The sequence below is a fragment of the Diadema antillarum genome, unplaced genomic scaffold, assembly GCF_040938485.1.
Source record: "Diadema antillarum isolate AM-2024a unplaced genomic scaffold, OU_Dant_1.0 scf00000002, whole genome shotgun sequence".
Classification (NCBI taxonomy): Eukaryota; Metazoa; Echinodermata; class Echinoidea; order Diadematoida; family Diadematidae; genus Diadema; species Diadema antillarum.
In genome coordinates this window covers 518,305-544,883 of record NW_027270891.1, presented here as the reverse complement: position 1 = coordinate 544,883, position 26,579 = coordinate 518,305, and the positions used below count along the sequence as shown (strand labels likewise).

The 26,579-nt window shown below is 37.5% G+C and overlaps 2 protein-coding genes across 2 annotated transcripts in view; both read left to right on the top strand.

The window, feature by feature from the left end:
• The first annotated feature begins 203 nt into the window (after positions 1-203).
• LOC139730748 (translocon-associated protein subunit gamma-like) lies at positions 204-6,430 on the top strand. The gene is made up of 5 exons (XM_071641647.1): positions 204-362; positions 3,281-3,413; positions 4,558-4,656; positions 5,000-5,131; positions 5,894-6,430. Exons 1-5 carry the CDS (start codon positions 236-238, stop codon positions 5,958-5,960), a joined length of 558 nt encoding a protein of 185 aa, XP_071497748.1. The 5' UTR covers positions 204-235; the 3' UTR covers positions 5,961-6,430.
• Positions 6,431-16,785: 10,355 nt separating this feature from the next.
• Positions 16,786-26,579, top strand: part of LOC139731733 (chromodomain-helicase-DNA-binding protein 4-like) — a 55,362-nt gene continuing 45,568 nt past the window's right edge. Inside the window, exons 1-8 of the mRNA XM_071642646.1 lie at positions 16,786-17,036; positions 17,885-17,982; positions 20,072-20,146; positions 21,012-21,444; positions 22,639-22,736; positions 24,092-24,295; positions 24,746-24,889; positions 25,659-25,835. Of these exons, the coding sequence (XP_071498747.1) occupies positions 16,928-17,036; positions 17,885-17,982; positions 20,072-20,146; positions 21,012-21,444; positions 22,639-22,736; positions 24,092-24,295; positions 24,746-24,889; positions 25,659-25,835 (1,338 nt within the window). The 5' untranslated portion in view covers positions 16,786-16,927. The remainder of the gene's footprint in view (positions 17,037-17,884; positions 17,983-20,071; positions 20,147-21,011; positions 21,445-22,638; positions 22,737-24,091; positions 24,296-24,745; positions 24,890-25,658; positions 25,836-26,579) is intronic.

Genomic DNA, 26,579 nt, shown 5'->3' with positions numbered 1-26,579 from the left:
AATCTCGTTACATTTGGGTCAAAACGCACCCCCCTTGAAAAAAAGCTGGTGACGCCCCTGGGCTGACAGTTTCCCGGCTGGGGCCGAGATTTGTCCGAATTGTAGGCTTATCGACTTGTCTGGCCTCCATACATGTGCAACTCGATTTGTGTGTTGTATATTCGATTGAGTGTAAATTGAAGCGCGTTCTCTTTCGGGTTCTCGTCAGTCTCGGGTGACAGGTTGCTGAGAAATAATGGCTGGTGGCAAGAAACTGACGAAGGAAGAGGAGCTTTTGCTCCAGGATTTCAGCAGAAACGTCTCCACTAAATCATCTGCGTTGTTCTACGGCAACGCATTTATTGTTTCAGCGATCCCAACATGTAAGAAATTGGTTATTTTGAGTCGAGTGTATGTACTTTGAAACCCGTATAGTGATACTGATAGACCCATATGTGATACACTTCCACTGGTCTGCTGTGCCACGTATGCGTAGCATGCCATTGAATGCCATGAATGCCGAGCGAATGCACACAACTCGCTCGCTCGGTATCAATCGTGCAAGGCTATGAAAACTGAATGTGCTATTTATCCTTATTGTGAGGCTATTTGCATGCCGTATCGCTTGTAAAATCCATGGTATTTTAGAGCATTTCATGTCGCATATGTAGGCCTATATAGGCCTACTCCAATCGGCCCCACTTGCCAATCAGCGAGACAGTACAGAGAGGCATAGACTCTACGGACGGTGTGGGCCTGATTCTAAAATCATTCACGATTCATGACTGTGGCTGTGTGTCAACCATCATTAATGGCATTTCTTGTTTGGTCCTTTAGTTTCATTCTGTAAAATTTACTGATGCAGTGGGTATGCAAATAACAAATGTTTTTAAGTGCAATACACAGAATGTTATGTGGTGATCTCGTGAAAGATGAAATGTGAGTTAAATTTAAGTTAAACATTCATTCAACGAGGCGCAGCTGAGCTATCTGAGTTGAATGTATCGGTAATTTCATTTTTCACCTCATGAAATATTCTGTCCAGTGCATGAATGGACCCTGCCCCCCCCCCCAAGTTATTATTTGTTTCATATAACACCTTAAAACAGATCCTTGAAATTTGATGTCTTATAAATCTAGAAACAAGAGAATGTGCGAGATCTGAGATTGAGAGAGTGGTGAGTGCCATACATGTACGCTAGTGCACTGTCCATCAATGTGCTTGATCGCATGCACACTGTACAAATGCAAACGCTTTTCGTAGTTTTGGATCGGGGGCCATATAACTATGGGAGTTGAGGGTCAATGATACCCTTTAGATGGCAAAAAAATTAAAATTAAAAAAATCTAAGGATAGAACCCCTCTGAAAGTCATTGGTGCATGGTGTTGTCATTTCTTTTCCGATTTCTTTTAAAGCTAGCTAAACACAATTTGAGTCAAACTTGTCAACATATTTGCTGGAACATTTGTTACAATGCTTTACAATGTAATTGAAAATAGTTTGATACTTTTTTTGAATTATCTTACATTTCAGTAAAGTTTGTCTCAAAGTAATGAATTCTTTTTCTATTGCCTTTTTTTTTTTTGGGGGGGGGGGGTACCAGTAACATTACCAACCAACTTTTTGAAGTTTCCATGGTTACTTTTGTATTTGTTTAATTGTATTCATTCATTTCTATATCATAAACCTTGGAAGGATGAACATGTCAAATGATTTTCACTTTGAATGAATAGGTGATGATTTCGTAACTGTTTTAAATACACATACAGCTGTACATAATTTACTATATTGTGGCTCGAATTCACGAAGGTGGTACAGTGGAAACTCGATATAACGAGATGGTCGGGACCGAGTCATTTTCCTCGTTATAGCCGATATCTCGTTATATCAGTAGGCATAAAAGAAGGCATAAAATAAAGACATTAATTTGCACATGTGGGACTACCCATCATATGTCAATCAATACTGATAACTTGATATTGTGTGTGAGGGAATTACTCACCTTTATGGGTAAGAAGATGTTTTTCGCCAAGGAAATCCAATATCAAGAATGTGTTTCTTATTAATTGTAGATGTATGAATTTGTAAATTTATATAGCTTGCGATTGTATCAAGATCGTCTGTGGATTGGTATGTGGTTATCGTATGGGTGTGTGCTGTGTGGAAAGCTTGAATATGGTCTGCACAATGCTGTGTGTGTATGTGACACATTCTGTATACATACAATGTACATTATGACTGTGTGTGTGTGAAGACGGGGAATTCCCTAAGTAGAAGGCCAATCACAGCATCAGATTGCCTCACACCTGCTAAACGTCATGATGATCACATACATACATTGTATGGCCGTCCCACCACATTTTCTGCATGTATCAGTGTGCGTGCACACACACACTTCACACATTCAACATGCAGTGCTAGCTGGAATGCACTGAAGAAAATGATGATGTGTATACAAGACAGTTTTTGGCACATCAAGCTTTACAATCTCGGAAGATGATAGCACAGGTGAAGTAAAGCTTTACCGAAGGCATTTTGCTTTACCTCGCTATAGCAGGTTTGATTTACTATGTTTTTCTTTGTTTGGAAGTCACAAAATTTATCTCGTTACAGCAGTTATTTCGTTATAGCTGATCTCGCTATAAGAGTAGCATTTTACATAGACTTGTGTTGAAGGAAATTTGGGACCGAGAAAATTTCCTCGTTATAACCGATATCTCGTTATAGCAGTGTTCGTTATACCGAGTTTCCCCTGTACAATTTTTGTCAATGGGTTAAACCATGGACCACCTTTGTGAATTCGGGCCTGTAAAGTGTGGACTTAGACCTCAAAGATTCTTTTGCCTTTCCCTACATGCTTTAAAGGGACTGTACAGTACTGGTTGAGGTTGGGATTCATTTTTTGAACATTCCTAAGTGAGATAATGAGAAACATCTTAATGAAATATGAAAGAGCATGTAATTTTAAGAAGGATCCAACGTTTATTTGATGAAAATTGGTTTTCACTTGGCTGAGATATAAAAAAAAAGTGACAATAAAAGGCGACAGGCCATGCCTTTTATTAGGATCTCTTTGTTTCACCTTGTTTTTGGATATCTCAGCCATTTCAAAACCGATTTTCATCAAATAAACTTTTGATACCCGTTAGATTTGCATGCTCTTTGACATCTCATAGAGTGGTTTCTGAATATCTCGCAAAATGTTAAAAGCTAAATCCTCACCTCAACCAGAACTGTACACACCCTTTAAGAGTTGTACATCAATGCTTTCAGCTCTGTGACACAATGCTTTCTTGCAGGGCTGTTTTGGCGTATCCATCAGGTGGACCTGTTCCAGTCCCAGTCTATTGTCATGTTTGTAGTCATGACGATCATCAGTAGCTGGCTGGTGGCGTTTGCCTACAAGAATGTCAAGTTCGTCCTCAAGCACAAGTAAGATTACAACAAAGTCAACTAAGATTGCATATTATTGATGTATGGGTGTGAGTTAAAGTGCCGTGTTTAATAATTGTTCAGGAGGGAATTTTTGGCAACAAACTGCACAAGAAAAAAAAACAAACTCATTTTGCTTTTGATGTGTTTGTTTGCATACTGTGCATGGGTTTGAGAGGTAGGCAAGTTTACCGGTACACGGTCAAACTATTAATCTTGGTGAATAGGAATGGGATGCTACTATTGCTATGTTCTCACAAGGGAATCTTGAATATTGACACAAACTTAGCAAATGATTGAATCATTTCAGATAATTTCATTGATCAGAAAATTAATCATGAGAAAATGAAGTTTCCCAGAGGCACAGGCTCCAGAATGCAGTTTATTATGGGACATTTTCTGACTTGTGTATGATTATTCGCAACAGTTTAGTAGGCACAAAGTGTGTACCAGTATGTCATTATGTATATGTGACATGAATTTATTCTGTGAAAATTTCTTATGGCAGAAATGTCCTCAACCTCAGCAGTTTGAGAAATTGAAAATACTGACTGATCCAGTTTTAAGATTCTTTTAATATACTGTCCATGATAATGTTCTGACTGTCTGCAGGGTGCTAAATATTTTTTTTTCCCCTACCACTTGCCTGTTCAGGCAATCATATAATGCTGAACACTTGCCCAAACAAGAAAATGATACATGTATGTAAAGTCACTTGTACTGTAAGTGATAAAACTTGATCATTTGAATAAACAGCATATAACACGCCTAAACTTATTGGAGAAGCAAACTTATTACTACATGTATCGAGTGTTGGAGTTGCATTGAATTGGAGCTTCTTCACAACAGTGTTGGAAATTTGTTGAAATGAAATTAAAGTGCATTCCATCAGTAAGCAGTCGTTATCTTTGCATTTCTGTATGGTTGACTTCATGGGTTGCAGGGGGGGGGGGGGTGAAAAAAAAAGGTGACTTCAGAACTTTTTGCTTGCCCGCTTTAGGCAAGCACTTTTTCACACTGTTTCAAAACACTTGCTGGACTTTGATTTTGACATACCTCGGGCAAGCGCTTTTAATATGTACCTGTAGCACCTTGTGTCCGAGACGTTGACAATTGTTCCTTTGTGGCTGTCGTCTGTCTGTAGGATTGCTCCTAAGAGGGAGGATGCAGTCAGCAAGGAAGTCATGAAGAAACTGAGTGATGCTGACAGTAAGAAGATGTCTCGTAAGGAGAAGGATGAGAGGTAAGCTGGCACCATCTTTTGTCCTTCATTATTCCCCCCCCCCCCCTTTTTTTTTGGGGGGGGGGGAGGGGGGATATTTCAGATAAATTTCATATTTTGTTCTGTTTTTGGTCATTCACTTATCAGACTCTTTGTAAATTGTGTATGAGTTGGAACTTCATTGCACGGGCTTTGTATATATCTAGAATGCTTATGAATCTACTTCAAATTACATAGGATCTATCTATAAGTATGTTTGTACATATTAGTTTATTATATGTATTTGTGTACAGTAGGTGTGTATGATAAATGGAATGTTTGTACATGTATCATGTCCTTTGATTCCTTTCTCAACATTACATAGGATCCTATGGAAGAAGAATGAGGTAGCAGACTACGAAGCCACAACTTTCTCAATATTCTACAACAACGCCCTCTATCTGATGCTGGTCCTCTCCGTCTCATTCTTCCTTCTCAAGTCACAAGATCCAAATATGTATCCTTTTCCATCAACTCATTAGAGATTTGTCCTCACAGTGGTGCGATGGGATCTAGTCATTGAGGAAATCTAACTTGTTAGAGAATTATTTGTGAACGTGAATGAAATACCTCTTTTTTTATGATTTTATAGTCCTTGCTATCTTTGAGGTAATTTCTATATTTGCACTCAAAAGTAATCCAGTACTGACAGGAGCTAAATGTAATGACACCCTTCTGTAGGAATATGGCTTTGTTGATATTGGCTCAATTAGTTCACGGATTGTTAAACATGGGGGGGGGGGGGGGGGGGGGCAAAGTGTCAGCTGTTATATTCACTGACAGAAGTACTTTGTATACGTTTGTACCATTATAATAATGTACAGTACAATATTCTTTATGAATTGATAGTGAACTCATGTTCTGATTGTTTTTGTGAGACCCAAAATTCCTGAATGCTATGATCACCATGTCCCAATTAACCACTTGAATCCTTTGACTTGTCTGTATGTATTTCTTGTTTAATTACCATGAATAGATGAGTACAATCGTATACTCTTTCAGAACAGTTTCCGGTAGCTGCTGTATGTCGTTCTAACTTTCAGTAGACAAAACTGACAAATTTTCATCAGTCATACACAAGACATACATCCTTTGCCAAGGTTGGATTATACATGTAGTACAGTTTTGTGTACATGTTTCTTGCTAAACTCACTTTATGACAATGATTAATTTTCTCCTGTTGTAGTACCTTGTTTTTCCTTTACCTGTTCTCCTCCAGAAACTACATTTTGTCAGTGGCAATCGCTGCTGGGCTACTGGCCTTGTTGTCGACTGGAAACAAATAGCGCCCTCTATAGTCTATGTCTGCATCATTGTAGCACTATGCTCTTGGGTAGAAGTACATGTAGTGACAGTAGATATGAAGAATTCCACGTTTAGTTCAAATTTCTCTGATGGAAACAAAGGTCTGATTTCATTTTGTTTGTTCTTTTCTGTAGTTGGATCTTAAGTTAATTTCCATATGGAATAGAGATTCAAAATTATGAATTCCAAGAATTTACTTCAAAAATAAGATACTTTATGCACTGTATAGTGTTCACTATTCTCACGTGGATAGTTCCATCTGCCAACTTTCCAAAACAAATATGCATTCATTACTAACCTTCATTTTCATTCCTCTGTTCTGGTTTGCTGTTTGTAATTAATTACTGATAAGAAAAAGAAGAAGAAGAAAAAGAAGGTGTTTTCCAGAGTCAGAGTACTCTCAGTTTACTTCAAGATTGTGACCTTTGAACTCGGCCTTTGGCAATCAACTTTGGTACAAATTTGTAGTTTCATTGTCATTTTTGTCCTGGATTTTTTTTTTTCCATATTTGTCTGTAACATTAATTATGGAATCAAATCCTTGTTTCAATAATTGGGGCTTGCAGTTGCACCCCTTGTATAGAAATCACATACGACTTGTTACAGGTTTTGCTTCTTTTTTTTTTTCAAAGAAGAAGAAAAAAATACTGAAAAATGACCATGCTCTTCTCAATGAGTTAGTTATGCCAGCTGTATTATGTAAATTGTGTAGTTAAATCTGTGCAAAGACTATGCAGTGTCTGGACTTGCACTTTCACATCATTACAAAATGATTGCATCAGTTAGCACAATAAACGTGATTTAGTTTAGCTACAGGTATTTCAGGCATATAGCCAACATGTTTTCAACTGGGCACAAGGTAGATGTACAAATTGGCTGTATATTAAACATACAACAACAGGTTACTTCACTGTAAGACAAAGCTGTGATAATTTTACAAGTTTTTAGCCGGTGTATGTTCTCTTTGGAGTGTAATACAGCTGAACTCAAACCATGGACTTTGTACTGTATATGGTAAGACTGTTCATTTGCAGGAGCCATCCTTGGACAGGGTGTTTGATGTTGAAAAGGGAGAACGATGTTGGTGTCACCCGTCACAATGCCAATAAATTTTGTAAAATACCCACTTGTAGACTTTGCCTATTTACTCTGGTAATTATACATAGTATACATAGTGTATTATAGTGTATATATACATAAGATGTGTGCTGTGTATTGACAATGAATCTCATTGAACCCCTTGAAAAAAAAATACTCTCAACAAATGCACAAACATAAAATGAAGATAAACTAGAAACCCAACAGCAGTGAATTTCATGGAGCATGTGCTTAGTTAAAGGCTCCCTGATATCCAGCTCTGGTCCTACATGTCTATCCTTTCTTCCGCTGACATGAATTGATCTTCACAGCACAAATTGAGGAATTGTGTGATCAAAATGCATCAAAGGGTTTTAATGATTTGATATATTTATTTTTCTGTTGTCACCAAGCTCAACTCCTCAAAAATCTTTTTTTTTTTCTTTCTTGCCTCTCATGTTATTATCACGGCCAGTGAAGTCTGTTGAAATGTCATATACTGTACATGTATATGCAACAATACGTATTAATGGTCTGCACTTTGCTATAACCAGGTGCATCAGCTCAGTGCTGTAGTACAGCAAGACGGGTTTCACATAAAACGGTTCCACACCATAGCTTGCGCTATTCTCTGTACAATTGTACTAGAGCATTTTCACAAGGCAAAGACAATAACGATCAAAAGATTCTGATATGTTTCTCGATGAGACATGTCTTACTATTGGTTGCTTTTGATCAGTCAAGGCAATAGCATGGTGTATAACACTGGGCATTTTGAAGGTTGTTTTATTGACTGCTGACGACGTCATAAAAGGTGGAGTTATTTGTAGGGCATTAGCTTTGTGGGTGCTTTAAGAAAATAAAATCTGCAATACATTTTAATTTAAATGAATTACAGAATTGTTCACTGTGTCATGAAGACATACTGTATTACATTTTATGTGTATTCACATCATTATAAATCAACATTATAGGCCTAGTGGATGTCGGGGGACCTTCTAATGCTGAAGTTAGAATAGTGCACACAACAGCATTTCCTTCAAAGTGTAAAGAATTCCATTAACAGTCAAACTTACACATACAGTTAAAAGAAATGTGTGTGTGTGTGTGTGTGTGTGTGTGTGTGTGCATCCTGTATATATTGTGTTTGGGTGTGTTAATGCTCGAGCGTGGTAATGTGTGGGATGACTGATGTGGATGTGTTGCAGGCAACATCGCTTTTACAAAATGTTAGTGCGTGTAATACATGTATGCTTGGCATACATTATACAAATGTGTCTATGTTAACAGCTACACTGTACTTCAATAGCAAGTGGAGCTGTTAGAGCTCAGTTGGAGAACAGGAACTATGATGAGTTCCCTGGTTTGAATTCCCTGGTTGCAGGGGTTGTGCCCCCGTGTCAGACACTCAAAATCAGATTTAAAAAAATCAATGAAGCAAAGTGTGCAAATATTGGGAGAATCGTTTGTTTCACTTTGGATACTAGGATGTCTCCCGGAAAGAAACTTGTTTAAATATGTTATAGGTTCACCTTTTGCAATCACTATTACTTCCACGCACACGTTCTAGTGTATTAAGTTTATACAGGGAGGTGAACACCTCCCTGGTTTATAGTGTCTCTCTGCACAAAAAACAAACAAAAACACGAAAAATAAAAAATAAAAAAAACTATGAAATTAATTCAGAGCAAAGCACACAGCAATGGTAATTTCATTGGTATTGTAGAAAGAAGTTATGAGATTTGATTTCTATGTGTTTTGACACAATAAAAATACAAATGTCACCATCTCATAAGCAAATTATTACGTTTCTTCACTAATACACATGTAATGTATAAATCAGGGGTGAATCCAGGAATTCTGTAAAGGGGGGGGGGGGGGGGGCATTAATATTTCTGGTGCCTCTTCCGGGTTTCATTCCATTTTTATCTTTTTATGTCTTTTGTTTTTAACGAAAAAATAAAGGGGGGGGGCATGCGTCGGTTGCACTCCCCTCTGGACCCGCTACTGTAAATAATTCCTGACAAAGTTTTACATACATTTTTGCGTGTGTTTGAGTGTCAAATGTATAAAGCTGACAGTCATGCAATTTTATGTTATGATTTTATTTTGCTCTTAATTACACCTTGTATAATTATCTTCTAATCTTGCAAATTCTGTTGTAAATAATGCAATCTTTCTTATTAGTTTGAATAAAAACAAAAGCATAGAAAAAATGTTATCATGACAGGCTGCTTATTGGGGTACATTGCTTCGGTTATTTCATTACTTGGAAGGTAGGCCTAAATTGAAAAAAAAATGGCCTGCAAATATTTTATTCAAAGCATGTCGGACAAAAAACAAAATGAATCAGAGCAATCTTAGTTGAAATCAATTACTTGTCAGTTGCTATGTTGAAAACAATGATATCAATTTAATGTACCAGTTTAGACCTACCCATAACTTGCCTTGCGTTTTTATGCATTATACATGCATGGTGTCGTCGTATAATATCAAATTTGAAAGCTTATACTAATCAAGAATAAATGCGGAAGTGCGGATAATGATTGACTCGGCAGAGGGAAATCCCCAAGTTCCGAATCGATATTGAATTGATGGAGCCTTGTTTGAATCGAAGTTTTGTAATTATATGCATGTACTGCAAATATACCTTTTGTAGCGAGGAAAGTTCCGAAACTCAGATGAATACAATTGTAGTTTATATACTAAATCACTGCCCATCATTTCGGCATTTGTGATTGATATTTCACCACAGAAACAAAGTAACAGAAAAACAATATACTATGAAGGACATAGGTAACCATGGGAAGATAGATGTGAACATGCTGATGGTATAAATACCGTCCCTAACGAGGACGTTCTGGCGGTCCGAAACTATGGTTCGAGTTCATCAAGTTGTGTACATTGGGGGGAAATAATTTACCATTTACAATGCGAATAAGACCCATAGGATCCTTCGACCGTCTTTTATTTTCCTTTTTTTAATACAAAACAACAACAAAAACAACGTCATCATTATCGAGCACCACCAAAAAAAGTAATCAAGACGAACGCTGGCACGACAACATCATAATAATAAATCGTGACGGTCTGAGAAACGGCTTTCCGTATTGCATTATTGGAAAGGCCTACAATATTACCGGCATTCACTGTTATGTGGGTATGATACATAGATTGTAATGAATATGCCATGGTATAATCTGATATAGGGGCCTGTTATGTGCCATTCGTATGATCATTCTGAAAATTTCGATGAGGTCCCATCACGAATAGGCTACTCCAAAACTTATATTGACGACATAGAGTATTATTAGGGTCAATGTATTTGAATACGCAGACTCAGTCATTGATTGCCATTAAGTACCAGTATCAGACAGTATGGACACACTTTTTTTTTTCCGGGAACTCCGACCTTTAGCATGTCAATCCTGCCTATATCCACTGTATAGTTAGTGTATATAGGGCCTACATGACTCCTTCTACAGGACGATTGCATTGTAATCATTCTTTGCTCAATTTTAGATCCTTGCGAGTCAATGCTTATAAGTTCCTATGCGCTGTGGATTAATAATAGCATCAGTAGTAGATCCAGCTATACAGTGTATAAGTATCTTTATAGTGACTGGGATTGTATAGTGGCAAACCATGTATTGTTGGTAACACGAAAGACACTTTCTGAGATTAATTCTTATTCACAATATGTAGGGTGGTGTCCGTTTTTCCAAATTTTCATTAATAAAAAATGAAATAAGGTTTCTCATTCCGAAAATGAAATAGAAAAGTAGTTCGGTGTTTCGAGGGTTCGTTAAGGAAAATCAAACGAGGTTCGTAATCCGACAATGAAAGGGTCCGAAGGTTCCTTCATTAAAGTTTTCTTAACATAATATTTCCTATACCCTTATTTTAATGTTCGTCAATCCGAAGAAAATGAAATAGGATTTATCATAATCCCAAACGGACCTTCGAAATTAAGAGCCGTTTTTGTTTTTGTTTTTTTCATTTTCGGACTCAAAACTTCGGGAATACCAAACTGCAATAGAACTCTAAAGGTTTATATAATAAGCAATGATAATAATGATAATAATAATAACACACACACAAACACACACTCACACACACACACACACACACACTCTCACACACACACACATATGTATATATATATATATATATATATATATATATATATACATATATGTGTGTGTGTGTGTGTGTGTGTGTATGTATGTGTGTGTATAAGAACTGAGCGAGATAAGCTTCAGTGCAGTTACACTGCAAAAAGTCCGGTGTTAAATAGTGAACACCAAGCTGGTGTTAAATTTTCGGTGCTCATTTATGGTGTTAAATTAACACCTCCGGGTGTCATTTCCAAATTTTAAACTGTTTTTTGAAGAATTTCTTAGTAACTGCACTTCTTGTTGATTTTTAATTTAAACAAGACGATCAAGAATTTTACATTAAAATACTAGATTTTTGAAAAAATGTGAAAATAAATTTACACCAAAGTAACACCAGCTGAATGGTGTGGTCTCTTATTGAAGCTGGACCGGTGTTAAACCATTGATATTAACACCAACAAATATCGAATCAACACCATGTGGTGTCATTTTTGAATTAACACTAGTCCCCACAGTGTCAAAATAACACCAGGTACAGTGTCAAATTAACACCACGAAGTGTCAGGTGAACACTTTTCAACACCATCACAGTGCATTTTTAACACCTGTGGGTGTGGTCCTCTATTGAAGTTTGATCGGTGTTAGATTTAACACCCGTGGTGTTAAATCTAACACCGATGTTTTACAGTGTACTAAAACATGTTTAGAGAAGAGGCCTGTATGGGGTTGTATATAGTCTTGATAATCTTCCTTGAATAAGCTTTCCTTTCTTTATATTCACGTATCATGTGTATATAAAAATTAAGGATGACCCGATACTATGCAACGCACATAGTTATGAGTGGAATTCCCTGAATCATAATGAAAATAATAACAAATCTTATACGTAGAATGTTCAGGGATATCATAATTATCAGACTTTCAGGTAACAATGCAGCACGATAGTCATCAATACAAAACAGAGGGTCTTTTCATACAAGTACATGTTTTATGTTTTGTTTATAGGAATGCATGCTTTATAAGTTAATGATATGGAGTATAATAGGCCCTAATTGTTCATAGTTAGTGCCTGTTTAATATAAAGAGGAATTGTTTTGAGAATACAAAACAGCTACTAGTTTCCTGGTCAATACACGTTATCATGAGCAGCAACGATTTATTCATTTAAAATTTCTTTCAGAAAATATTGATATTCGACGTTCTTTATCATCATTCATAATTGGAATCGATGGCAACAACGGAAATCTTTGAATATCAATAAACATAATTACTCGTTAATTCACGTGAAATATAGGCCTACTCAGAACATCTTCCTGTGTGATTAAGATGATGGATATCGAAAAAGAGTTTGTCAAGATATTTCGATATAGCATACTTATACGTTCACAAAATTTATTAATGTCCTGCTCCACCGAAAACTACACCCTTGCAGACATGAAATATTTCCTTATTATTTGCTGTTATATCTATATATATATATATTATTTTTATCAGACCTGTTTTAGTATCAATACTTCTATCTTTGATTGAATGATTTATTGATTTAATTCCCGCAAAATAAAATATGTAGGCCCCATACATCACTTCTTATTGAATTAAACAAAGAAGTTGTCACAAAAGTATGAAACTGCGGCTGGATGGCCCTATTCAGCTCCGCCCTCATGGTGGAGCTGTTCTATACCGAGGGGTCCAGAAGAAAACACTCTGTATATCCAAAATCAACATACAAATTTGTATCAACATTAAACTATGCAGTACCCAATCAAAATAACATCCATTATTGCACTTCAGTTATCATTTCATAGTGACGGTAGGAAATCATGCGTGTTTTTTGTTCTTCCTTTATATAATCAGATTATTTTTGTGCGACATTAACTTTGAGCACATTTTGTGTTGCATTATATGAATAGATTCATAGATAGGGCTTTGTAGGACGATTCGAAGTCTTCACTTCTTCGTTCAATTGATTTGAATTAAATTATGTATTTTCAACTTAATAATATACAAAACAAAAGCAATGTATACAAGTTTCACTGAAACATAATTAAGTAAGCAGTTATATAGAACAGGGCTGCCAACTCTCACTCATTGAGAGTGAGACTCACTCATTTTGGTCCTTTCTCACTCTAAAACTTTATTTCATTTACATGCATTTCTATTGATCTCACTCATTTTGACTCGTAAATTACAGCATTGGCCTATGGGAGTCTCACTCTCAACTATAGTTTCCAATGTTGGCAGCCCTGTAGAATTCAAAGTTTCACCTCTTTTCAAAACGCTGACGGTATGTGGCTTAATTCTCATTCGCTCACAATAGTCTTCATCTTAGTTGTTTATTACTTTTATTTGTGGCTGATAACTCTTGATAACTCATTCTTGAATAGAATATTATATTGAAATGATATAAATTGGAATTCTTCCGCGATATACAACAATGATTACTTTTTAAAGAGAGGAGAAACGCCGGGCTGCTGCATGTCACACATAAACTAAAATAGCTACAATTTAATACAATTTAGTATGTAAAAAATATACGCATGTGTCTGTGTGTGTGTGTGTGTGTGTGGGGGGGGGGGGTTCTAAGTGTTCTCGTTGTTTGGCGCTTATAAAGTATCCTTTATCAAACTACACCGAAATGCAGAATGAACGTTCGTTTTTGTTTGTTTGCTTTGGTATAGCCAGCTATACCGAATCGGAAAGTTATAATGTTTGAGAATTTTGTGTTGAACCTATTTTTCGACATTATTTGCTCTATTTTTTACGCCCCCCACGCACACACACACATACACACACACACGTGCGTGCGCACGCATCCAGACCCACCTCCTCCAGCACTGTATGGGTAGCATTAAAATAATGCATATCCTATTGAGGAAAATGTAAACAATGGTGACAGTAACAATTTTTTTTTGAATGATATCATAATTAGACTGTGCATTATCAGAACACTGTTTCTCAATTAAGGTAAACTCACCCAAACAAAATACAGGTCTCCGTACAATTGTAGACACATTCTATGTCCCCTAATAATTCGTTACAATTTTATGTCTATTGATTGCATTCCCTCTGTGTTACCCTCCTTAGCTTAATGTTATGTAGATATGTACTCGAGGTTCATTTTTTTTCACAATTTTTTCATGGGTGTTTTGTTCTCCAGTTTTAAGAAATATCATAAAAAAATCATTAAAAGCCCTATTATGACCCAAAGGCCGTTATCCCAGTCAGACAAACTGCTTGCTATTAGATGGGATCTCCTCCATGCACCTGTACTATATATACCTCATAAAATGCGATGTTCTTGCATGTCTTACGCGACGTAAGGGCCTATATACTCTTATCAAGGAGTTACCAGTAACTCCTTGCTCTTATAAGTATTCTTATTCATTATCTTAATAAGAACGTTGTCGATTTGTTAACATGATATAATTTGCCAAGTGGATGAATCAAGCAAACAAAAATTCAAATGTATACGAGCATGTAAAATGACTTGGTGTCTCACGCACCATGATAGTCGCGTTTGCTTGCACAATGGGAAGTTTGGGAAATCGCTTGATTGAAGTCAATAGCGATTTATGGTTTCCTTCACTAACCACTGCTTACTCCTTGACTAACCTCCACACCAATATTGAATTATTTGTAAACATTTCTCCAGCAAGTCAACTATTGGCAGTATTGTGGTTTTCGTAAGTTTTAAGGGCCAAACATAAATAGGTATAATCCTGTAAGATTTCACTGAGTTATGCTCTCTCTTTAAAAAATGAAAGCTGAAACTGTTTATAGGTTCAAGGCTTCATCTTACCAACTGGCCAAACTACAGCGTGCTCAGAACTTTGCTGCTCGGGTCCTCAGTGGAACATGTCGCATTACCCCAGTTCTAAAAATCTTCACTGGCTACCAGTATCCAAGAGGATAGAGTTTAAAATTCTACATTCTTTATCCAAAATATTTGCGAAACCTTGTTTCAGAATACGTCCCTGTTTTATGGCAGAAGTCTCCGTTCATGTAATAGTAAACAATTAACAGTTAAAAGAACAATCTCGACTCTCGGAGAAAAAGCCTTTGTTTCTGAAGCCTCATCTCTCTGGAACGCTCTTCCACTGAGGATCCGATCAGCAGAGACCATTGGAACATTTTAAAAAGCTTCTGAAATCACTTGCTCGCATCTCGTTTTGATTGAATTTTCAACGAATTGCTCATTGGTGTATGATCTCTATCTATCTCTTTCTTCTTTTTCAACCTTCATGTACAATTATGACTACGATGTATTTTTATAATTACGTCCCTCTGCGCCTCAGAATAGATCGAAGGCGCATTACAAATACTGTATACTTATTATTATTGTTATTTAGGTTTTATCTATATATCTGCATTCTGAGCAGAGAAAATAGACGAATAGCTTGTCTGAGATTTGTTTTTGTTTTTGTTAATCTAGATTGCAGAAAATTAGGGCCCTGCTTTAGGCTGTGGCTCCACCGCTTCCCGTCTGCGTTATAGTTGAGCCACTGAACAGTTTTCAAGAAGTGGTCTGTGATTTTAAAACGTTAAATGCAAACTAATGTAAACAATGTCGTGTAGTAGATCCTACATCATTCTGTTTTTTGAAGTCACAAAACATGCAATTCTTTTCATCTGATAAACCTCAGAATATATATTGGCCTATAATCTTATCATGGCGTTCTTGAAATCAATGTTTGTTCGAGAAAAACATTGAATTGGAAAGCAACAGACTATCACCATGCTTCAACATATTAAGAAAGACAGAAAAGAAAAGAACAAAAAAAGAATCCTAAACTTGTCACCTGCCTGCTTTGATATACCTTTATTCTTGGAGTCGTCGGAGTGGCAAAAAGTAGACCAAAGCTTCAAAGGTTATCATAGTATATGCCAACAAGTCCTATATTGTAATTCTTGTATTAGTGAATACTAGTAGTTATCACAGAAATCTGAAATTCCTTATATGAGCAACAGAAACGATCATATCAGCTGGCTATAAGAAGCATAAAAATATCTTACTTTGTTATATTTCCTTCCAGACGTTTTGACTAAAAATCAGAAAAATAAACAATGAGGAAGTGGCGATACGCTCTGGTATGGCTCTTGACAAGACCCTTGGTAAAATGATTTTCTAAAAAAGTGAAATGAACATACTTGTGTTCATCAACGAGGGAAAAACGGTGAGATTTCCAGATGAAAAGTCATAGTCATATCTGTCAGGCAACATTGAATCGGCAATGACCGAACGCCCGCTCTTTCTATGAGAAATGTCAATAGGAAGAGAAACATAATCCCACGGAGCTACGATTATGTAAATCAGGTGAAAAATCTCAAAGAATCATGCATAAGCCCCGAGTGCCGTAAACAATAACCCATGACGCTTCACTGAGTATGTATTGCTCTATCAAATTCATGTTTCCAAAAATACTTAGTATCCTAACCCACAGTAACACATCCCCAAACATGTGATTCCCCACCCCACGGGCTATATACCTCTCCCTGAGCCATTAACTAAGATGTAACTATTATGGGATGGAGAAGTAATTATTATGGGATGGAAGTAAGGGCCACTGACGTCATTATGCGCATGTGCAATTAACGTTTTACTACCCTTTTGTCGAGGGGGTAAGTTTTTGTCTCCGCCATCTTCTGACTTCCTCCCCTAGCGATAACCCGGATTTTAATCTGTGAAGTGGAACACACAAGGGAGACACTGGTCACGGAATTCCGTTCACGGAATATTGCTGGATCAATTGAGAATGCCAGGAATGGCAAAAAGGGACGAAGAACCAGACGATTATGGATATGATTTAGACACGACCGGTGAGAGTGGGGCCATCAACGAGGGAGGCGAACAGGCCGACTTCGGTATGTGAATGATTATTGAAAATATCGATGATATTGGCGATATTTACGAGTGCGGTACAGTGATTAAATTGCATGAAAATTTACAAATGTGTCAGATATAGTTTGTGCATTATTATTTCGAGGTCTGACAGAGATTTAAAAAATTTATGCACCTGGGAAAGGAGAATTAAAGCAATATTTCCGACGCTTGGTCAAGGTCCGCCGATCATCGTAACTAAAATAACGACGTGATCGATCATCGTCTCTAGCGAACGCCGGACACCGGTGATCTTCCAATAACATACATTTGAACTGTAGGCGCCAAATCCTAACAATCCCTTGTTCACGCTAATCTATGATGTTTTACCTTTTGTCTGATGGTTGAATTTTCAATGTTTTTGTGTTAGCATTCCTGTAAATACAGCGATTTTGGCGAGGTGTTGCTTACGGATGAGTTATGAAGATAATTATCAATCCCTTCATTTCGCACGCTGAATGAATGGGCTTATGGAGTTTGTGTGTACGGATATGCGTGCGTGTGTGTATCGAGCTACACTGGCGTGCTTTGTGCGACCCATGTGATGTGTGTGAAATAACAGCTTGTGTGGCGAAGCATGGACTGTTGTTTGTGCAGCGGCCTCGGGGGTCGGGCTGGCTGCCCAAGCCATGGCGTGGGCATGGCGGAGAGTCCTACGTGAATTTATACTATATACTGTAGTGTTGGTCCTACACTGTAGCTAGGCCATGTTGACATGCATGGGGAAGTCTCAATGAACTAGTAATGAAGTAAGTCAAACCTATGTGTACTTCTGTCTGTTTAGTGTTATGGATGAGAGTCATGCATTGAAATATTCCACATTTCTTTTCAGATGGAGATTCCCCACCAAAGAAGAAAAAAAGCAAGAAAAGTAAAAAAGAAAAGAGAAAAGATGGAAAGTCCGGCAAGAAAAGAAAGAGAGATAGCGAGGTACCCAGTACAATGTTTCTTATTCTATTTCTGCTCATATAGATTTAACTGCTAAATGAAATCTTTCCAACATTTTTATTATTTCGTGAATGTAAATGTGTTGGCAGTGCAGTGCACACGCATATTGCTTTTCACCTGTGGCGTAATTCAGGGTTTGTTGTGTGCATGGACAGATCATATCTAATTTTTTGAGTCATTGCATTTTGAAAAAATTGAATCTTGATTTCATCATTACCATGGTACAGAAATACACATTTTGTGAGTTACTTTACGCTTGCAAATCTGTTGAAAATTTAATTTGATGTGATTTGAAAAATATCAGTAAAGTGCTGTGCATTTGTAAAGGGGCAATTCCGCAGTTAGGTGGACATGACATGGATAAAAGAAATGTGCCTCTTTATCTTACTCTTTAATTTAGGTATCAACTAATGCCATGGATGTTCACCAATCACTAAGGTCTTTCAAATTCAGTAGATTTTATTTTTCGTATTTATTGATTTTGCGAGATCCAAAACCATCATTTAAAATGTACATGTGGGACTGGGGATGCTGAAATTCACTTAAATGCAAATTACAGTGGGTTGCTTTGAAATTTTTTCCTCAAATTTTTGCTAAAAGGTAAAAGATGAATACATTTAAATACTCCAGAAGTCATGTGACATTTTGTCAATTACAAAAGGGTGAAATGACCTGCGGAATTACTCCGGACAAATGTAACGTTACTAACCGTAACGTTACTAACCATGCATTTGGGGGTCTAGCTGATAAATTATTGGTAGAACTGCTAAAAATATTTGCGTGAACGTTTGTCATGATGCAATAATTGAAATTAATGCAACACTTTGTTTGAAATAACTTGAAATTTTGCACACTTTTTGTTACAAGACATTGATTTTTTTGTCATGTCCTTTTTTCGTAACGTTACTAACCAGCCCTTTTAGTTGCCATAGCAATTCTAATATTTATTGGATTGTACTCATTCTTTTCTATATCATAGACCTGTGGAGGATGAACAGGTTTTAACATGATTTTGACTTGAAATGAATAAATGGTGATTTAGTAGTAAAAATAAATATCTAAATTTCTTTAAATGTAACGTTACTAACCGCGGAATTGCCCAAAGATGTAAAGTACGTAATTCTGCTAGAATAGAGTGTGCTTCAATAGAGACCAACTTCAGAGTACTCTCTGAAGAAACATATGTAGTTCAAGGAATGATTTTGATCCTCCTCGTGGAATCAAGCCACTTGTTTTTAAAGACTCTATAATTTGTAGTTGTATTCAAACAAGTATCTATAATGTGCCAATTTAACCCAGGGTTTGGCAAAATGTAGACTGTAAATGAATAAAAAAACAACAACAATATATATATTGTTTTGTGTCACAACTGCGGTACTTGGAATTATACCACTGTGTGTCATGTAGTGACGTACATTTAGGTTTGACGTAATAACCAGAGATGATTACATGGAACATGATGGAATGTAGGGGTGTGCTGTAGATTGTAATACTTGTTACAGGGATGAGTGACTAGTGAATTAAACTGGTTAATTGGTGCCAGGGTGATTCAAATTTGTTAAATGCCAAAACATGTTTGTAGAATTAAGTTTTTTTTTTTGTGTAAATTTTTCCCTCAAATTTGGAACATTTTTGTATGCTCTGAATGTTGAATTCTAGCCTTTTTATGTTTTTTTTTTGGTTTGTTCAGACAGATTTTAGAGATAAGGTGATTACATGAGGGGATTGATGGTATCATGATAAATACATCAGCACACAGCATACAATCAATTGTATACTTCAAATCATTGAAAACATTTCAACACTCTAGGGTCAAGTACAATTGTACATGTAGTATGATGGTGCAGTCATGGTGGTATATTACATACACTTGGAGAGGTACATTGTAACTAACCATTCTAGAGTTACGCAGTTTTAAAGCATTAAACTTTCATATGGCATGGCATTGATTTCTTTCTGATTTCATATATTTTTCCTTTGCATGTGTTTGCCAACATTTAAGTTCATGCTAGATTTGTGCACTTACTGTAATTTGTGATGCTGACTTGTGTGATATTTTGACATACTTTAGGGAAGTGATCATCATGGGAGCGATGACTCAGATGGCGACATCAAAGGGAAGACCAAGAAAAAGAAGGAATTCAAGGTGATCTGTCTTATACTGTCTAGATATGATCTTTTTTTTTTCTTTCGTCTTGAAAGAAACGACACTTGCAGACTTAACATATTCTTCTTTCATTGATTCAGTGGGGTTGGGATTGACAAAATACATTTAAATCTTTTATTGAACCAAGCATATTGGGGATGTACATGCTGTAGCAAAATATTGGGGATGTACAGCTGTACATGCTGTCGCAAAATATCTTTAGCAGTGTCATCAATAGGATACTGTACAATTAATCAAACATACAAGTACAGGTAGAGCATAGAGTCAAGACAATTCTCTTTGTGTGAATGGCTTGGAATGAAATAGGATCTGTACATCACGTTCAGTTGTCTGCTTCCTTGGTTCATGTTCTTTCAATCATATTGATAACACAAATTAGCCAGTCACTCAATGGTCATACAGCTTGTCAAGCCTCATTTCATTATTTGCAGTGTGAGGAATAGTGCATGTTACTGTGTATCCTCCCAGTATTGTGTTATTCTATCTGGTGCTCTTTGAGTTTGCAGCACTATGCGCATGACGCATGATATGGTATACAACATGTACAGTGTATGTTGTAAATGAATGATTTTGACAGTGGAACTATAAACGCTCATCGCAAATATCCATTTCTTTTTCTTTAAACAAGCTGGTTCATATGCAGATGTGTGTCATTTCCGTCTTTGCTGCCCCTTCCCCCTAAAGTGTTTCATGCTAAAAAATGTGTCGCATCAACCACATTTTCCAAAGAAGAGCAATTCATGATATTTTGTTATTGTGATCTGGTGGCTTGGCTACTCGATGCACAGCATCATAGAAACCTTGACTTATAATTTTTTTTTGGGTGTGTGTGTGTCCATAGCAGCCCTTGGAGCCATTGCCCCTTACACTGATACCACCACCGAAGCCACAGACGAAGACATCCATCGACCTCATGCGTGAACTTGGCATTGAGGAGTTTGAGATGGAGTACACAGACTCTGACTACGACGAGCTCATCAACTACAAACTCTTCTCACAGCACATCCGCCCACTGGTCATCGAGAGAGCTCCCAAGCTGCCCTCCAACAAGCTGGTCAGTCTCCTGGCTCTCCTCTGGAAGGAGTTTGCAGCGAATAATCCCAAGAAGGGTCAGGCAAAGAGACCGACCATCCCGGACTTCAAACCTCTGACTGAGAGTTTGAAGTCAGACGAGGAGAAAGAGGAGCCTAAGAGAGAGTCTCTTGAGGTGGAAGTCAAAATTCATCAGGAAGAGAAAGAAGAAGAACCCACCAAGGAGAAGAAGAGCAGCAAAGCCGGTCAGTTCTCTGTGAATTGTTTTTTGAATTTCAGTGAAATGGGAGATTTTTCTTGTAAATAATACATCACAGTAAACAGTATGCTTCAGTACACTTTGAAAGAGCAGTTCTGAGTCTGGTATGAAAGCAGCCGTGAAACTCATCTGCAAATGTTTCATATCTAACACAATATGATATGAAATTTATTAAATTCATCAGTGGATAAAAATAGTATGGCTGCAGTAAAGCTTGTTTTGGCAATGATACCATTGAGGTGCCTACCTTATCAATGCATGAGATTTCATTCATAACCTCAAGAAATTGATGCTTTATAATGAAATGATTGTTACTGTAGAACTTTTCTTGGAAACAAATGTGAAGGGAGTGAAATGAACATTGAAATATTTCCATACCGGTAGTAGCAAGCATAAATCATGACATAACATGTTGTGTAGTTGCCTTTATTCTCAGTGTCTTGCATTTAGGCAAATGATCATGCACTAGAGTGGTATATAGATCAACCGTTCTCATAAATTAATCAAAACTAGCAATCTGTTATGTTTTGTTGTACATGTTTATGCCGGATGACTTTATTTTAAGTGAAGACGGCTGTGCGCTATTTCCTTTATCAAACATTTCAGAAGTGAAGATTCAGAATGTACACAGTTGTAGATGCTTCACTATAAGGGCACGTTACTGCTTCATTATAGTAAAGATCTGTGAGTGACTAGATTTACCAAACTCAGTTTTTTACATTGACTGTTGTATAAGACAAAATCATTTAGCGAAGGGGATGGTTTTCCAGCATGTTGCTATACTTTATAGCAGTGACAGCATAATTTTGAATACCTTTGGACTCAATTTCTTTTTGTATAATAATATGTATAATTATACATCATTTTACATCTTTGCAAAGTTATGTGTACCTCTGCCAAGGAGGTTATGTTTTTGGTGGCATTTGTTTGTCTGTGTACAAAATGTATGCAAATAAACAAAAGGCTTCTAGATTGGGAAATGGGGCAATTTTCAGCATGCATATGTGGGTGGAAATGAGCTGCTTGGTTGAGGTCTGCACTCTCTGAGTGCTTTTCTATTTCTTTTTTGTTTTGTTGTTGAAGCAGGCCACCACTTTGTGAAACAGTGTTTTGACCTGCAGAAGAAATTCCTGCACATTGCATTACTGACATGCTGTATTTCATATTTTACAATGTACAGGAAAGGGCAAAGCAAAGGAAAAGAGCAAAAAGAGGAAAACAGTAGCTCCGCTGAAAATAAAAGTTGGTGGTTTGAACAAGAAAAGGAAAGCGCCCTCGGTGAGTACTTTGGAGAATGTAAGTGGTAAAGATGACACTATGATGAAATTTGCTGTAATCATTCTAATGTTATGTATGCCGTATATTTAGCAAGTCTACTTCGCGAATCTGGACTTCCTGACAATTTTGTGAGTGGTTGAAGTCACAATTTTGAAGTACAGTAATGAATGGAGAAATGTGTGCATACACTTCACATTCATGTCAGGATGAGATTTGGTATTTTCATGTATTTTTTAATTTGCGAACATCACTCGACCTGCAAAATGCACAAAAATTAAAAACCTCTTAAAATATTTGGCATTAATACAGTACTTCATTAGCATTGTTTCTATACATCTCTTATTGCATTGGGAACAAATGTTTTCACCCTCTCTTTGGACTGAAAACTGGTGAGAGGAACTTTATAAGATGTTGAGGAGAATGCCTTGTATATGTAAAGTATTATAGATGATGATTATAGAGAAAGGGATTTCTAGGATTCATGGCAAAGTAGCAGGACATTCACTGCCAGCTGTTCCTTCAAACAATGTAGATATGGGATTTTCACAATGTCCTACCTCTCTCCTCTTGATATGGCTGTATGCTGTCATGGCTTAATAGAAAACATTTGACAGAATCATGTACAATCAAGATGTATAGTGAGGTGCCCGCACCTCGTCAGGGGTCCGAATACCGTCATCCCGCTTAAAATTGTTACAAGCGCGCTAAACAAAAATTTATGCCCAGGACTGTGTTCAGTATGCTTGAAACTTGACAGAGCTACCACAACCAAGTAAATTGTGGTGAAAACCGAACTGTTTTCGCAAAAATCTGAAATTTATATGAGGAATACGTGTTATGAAGTATCATTACGGTCACCCGCACGCATCTTTTACATGTATGTCTATGGGAGCATGACGGTCACCCGCATATGTCTTTATGTGCTTTGTCTATGGGAGCGTGGGTGACGAGTTGCGGGCCCCTTCCTAATAGCGCACAACTATTCCGCATCGTTTGTGTTTGGCGACGATAGCTGCAAATTTCGATATCGATCAGTGAACTTGTGATTCCATTGGAATCTTCAGCATTTTTCCTGTATGTGAGTGGGGTTTCATAGAATTTCAGTGACGAAATGTAATTCAAATATGCACAAACATTAACATGATGAGGTGCGGGTCACCCAAGTATACTCTGTGAGAAATACACTGTAGAAGGTATAATGTGCAACCTGCCACTGACACTCTATTGGTCTTGTGATGTTCATGAGTGCTGTAACAGTCATAGAAGCAATTCTGATACACTACTAGTATATTACTGAGTAGGTATTGAATTGGGTATGACTATTACATATTTTCTCTTCTTTGACTGACAAACAGGATAGTGACAGCCTCAGTGATAGTGACCATTCCATAGATGATGATGAGGACAACAGTATGAAGAGTTCTAGTGCCAAATCTGAAAGCTCAGCCTCACGCCCTCCGCCCCGCAGCAGAGCTCCTAAACCTCCCCGTCCCAAGGCACCAGCCAAGAAGAAGAAGAAGAAGAAGCCTACCACGTCGGATGAAGAGGATGGCTATGAGGTGGGGTGTCACTTGGAATCAAAACGTTACACATATTCTGTAAAGAGTCAGCTGGTAGCATTGTGATGGGAGAGTTCATGCATTTACAATCATATCTCATATTCAGTGCAAGGCCAAGCTTGGGATGCAGTTAGATTAAAGTATAGTTTTCAGCGATGTGAATACCCATATTGAATGAGGAAAACTATATATAGGAAGTCAAGTTCTTGCATGTCGCACATGCACTTTACTTGGAATAGTAATCTCATTCCTTATTTGCTCTGAGGCTTCTTCTTTTCTTATGTGTGAAAGAGTTGGAAAATGTTTGGTTACTTGACTAAATTGCGGAATAGAGACAATTCAGGCAGATAGTAACATTGGTATGGATATTATGCAAGCCTTTACTGTTTACCATGGACGCTGTGATGTGTAAAATTGACCAAGCTTCCCCTGTTTCTTCTCTTTGACTAGACTGACCACCAGGATTACTGTGAGGTATGTCAGCAGGGAGGGGAGATCATTCTCTGTGATACCTGCCCCAAGGCCTACCACTTGGTGTGCCTGGACCCTGAGCTAGAGACCGCTCCTGAGGGTAAATGGAGCTGCCCACATTGTGTGAGTAAAGACTGCCTTGCCTGGGAGAGATTGAATTATCGTGTATATCATACTCCATGAGGTTTAAGTTGAGGTTACCAGTAGTGCAACACATGTGTGAGGACATCCAGGGCAAATTTAGTGGCTTAAGTGTGCAGTGTATCATAGGGGTCTTGAAGGAATCAGAGTGCTCATTGTAAACCTGTTTCGTATAGGAAAGCACTACAGTTTAGACAGAGTATTACACAGACTCCAACCCTCCCGTTTTCGACGGGAGATCTCCCGCCGAAAACCCATTTTTGCAAAATCTCCCGTTCTCCCGTTTGAGATTTAATTTCTCCCGCCCTTGCTCTTTGTCTCCCGTTGGAAAGGATTTCTTGCATATTTCTATAGTATGTTGAAAAAATAAGCCTTAGATAGCACCAGAGAGCATCTAGAACCATGGGAATTTCGCGCTTCGCACACATCAACTTTGAGTCTCCCGTTTGCTCGCGGTTTCAGGCGGGAGAATCTCCAGATCAGAAGGTACTTTGGGTTGGAGTCTCTGGTATTATGAAGGCGACGGTGAGGATGATGGGTTTGATTATTGATGTTGGTGTTCTGAACATGTGCTGAACATGTGCTGTGGCATTGACATAATACGTGATATTTGTTTCTTTGTTAGTGATGTATAAGTCAGACACTTTATATTTTTGTTAAGTTTAACACTTTCTATCAAATTCATAGAATAGTAGATGACTATGGATGACCTAATGAATGATGTAAGTCTATATCAAATTTTGTTAATTAGGAAGGAGAAGGTCCCCCTGAACAGGAGCCAGATGAACACATGGAGTTTTGTCGTGTATGTCATGATGGTGGGGAGCTGCTGTGCTGTGAGCAATGTCCGTCCTCCTATCACATCTTTTGCCTCAACCCACCACTCCGCAAGATTCCTGATGATGACTGGGTGTGCCCACGCTGCGCTGTAAGTCTTACTGATTCTGTAATCAGGGCTCGACACTAACGGTGGCCCAGTGGTCCAGGGCCACCAAAAATGAAAGTCGGGCCACCAAATTTCAAAAAAGTTCAAATTTGGTGGCCCGCCTTGGGCCACCAAAATTTTTTGAAAAGTAGGGGCCTATGTCAATAAATTCGTAACTTTTTGTGCCGGAAATGCATAAATGCATGCTGTGAGTGTGTGACTCATAAAAAAAAAAAAAACCCAGGACTCTTAATGTTTGTTAATGTTTTTTTTTCGGGCCACCAAATTTTTCTCTCAGGCCACCAAAAATTTAAAGTTGATGATTTTTGTGGCCCCATTGGGCCACCAAAAAAAAGTTAGTGTGGAGCCCTGCTTTAATTCAGCAATTAGATAACTTAGACAAGTGTATGATGTAGAAACATAACAGACACAGCAGCTTTGCATTGCTTTCATGTGATATGTACAAATGTGTATCTATGTATCTGGCCAAATTTCTGACGGGAAGTGTTACATAAATACCTAGATGGTTCTTGAATCATTGTGCTGTATTCTTTGTAGAGTAGCCAGTATGGTGTCCAGCTGTCTGTTGTACTTATCACTTTGTATGTCAGTGGTATTAGTAGTAGATTTGTCTGGTGACTTCCTTGCATGTTAGGAAAATTTTTACCGCTGAAGATATTGTTTCAGATCAGTTTAACGACATGTCATTATCATCAAACACAAAAATGCAGTACAGCTCATTGATTT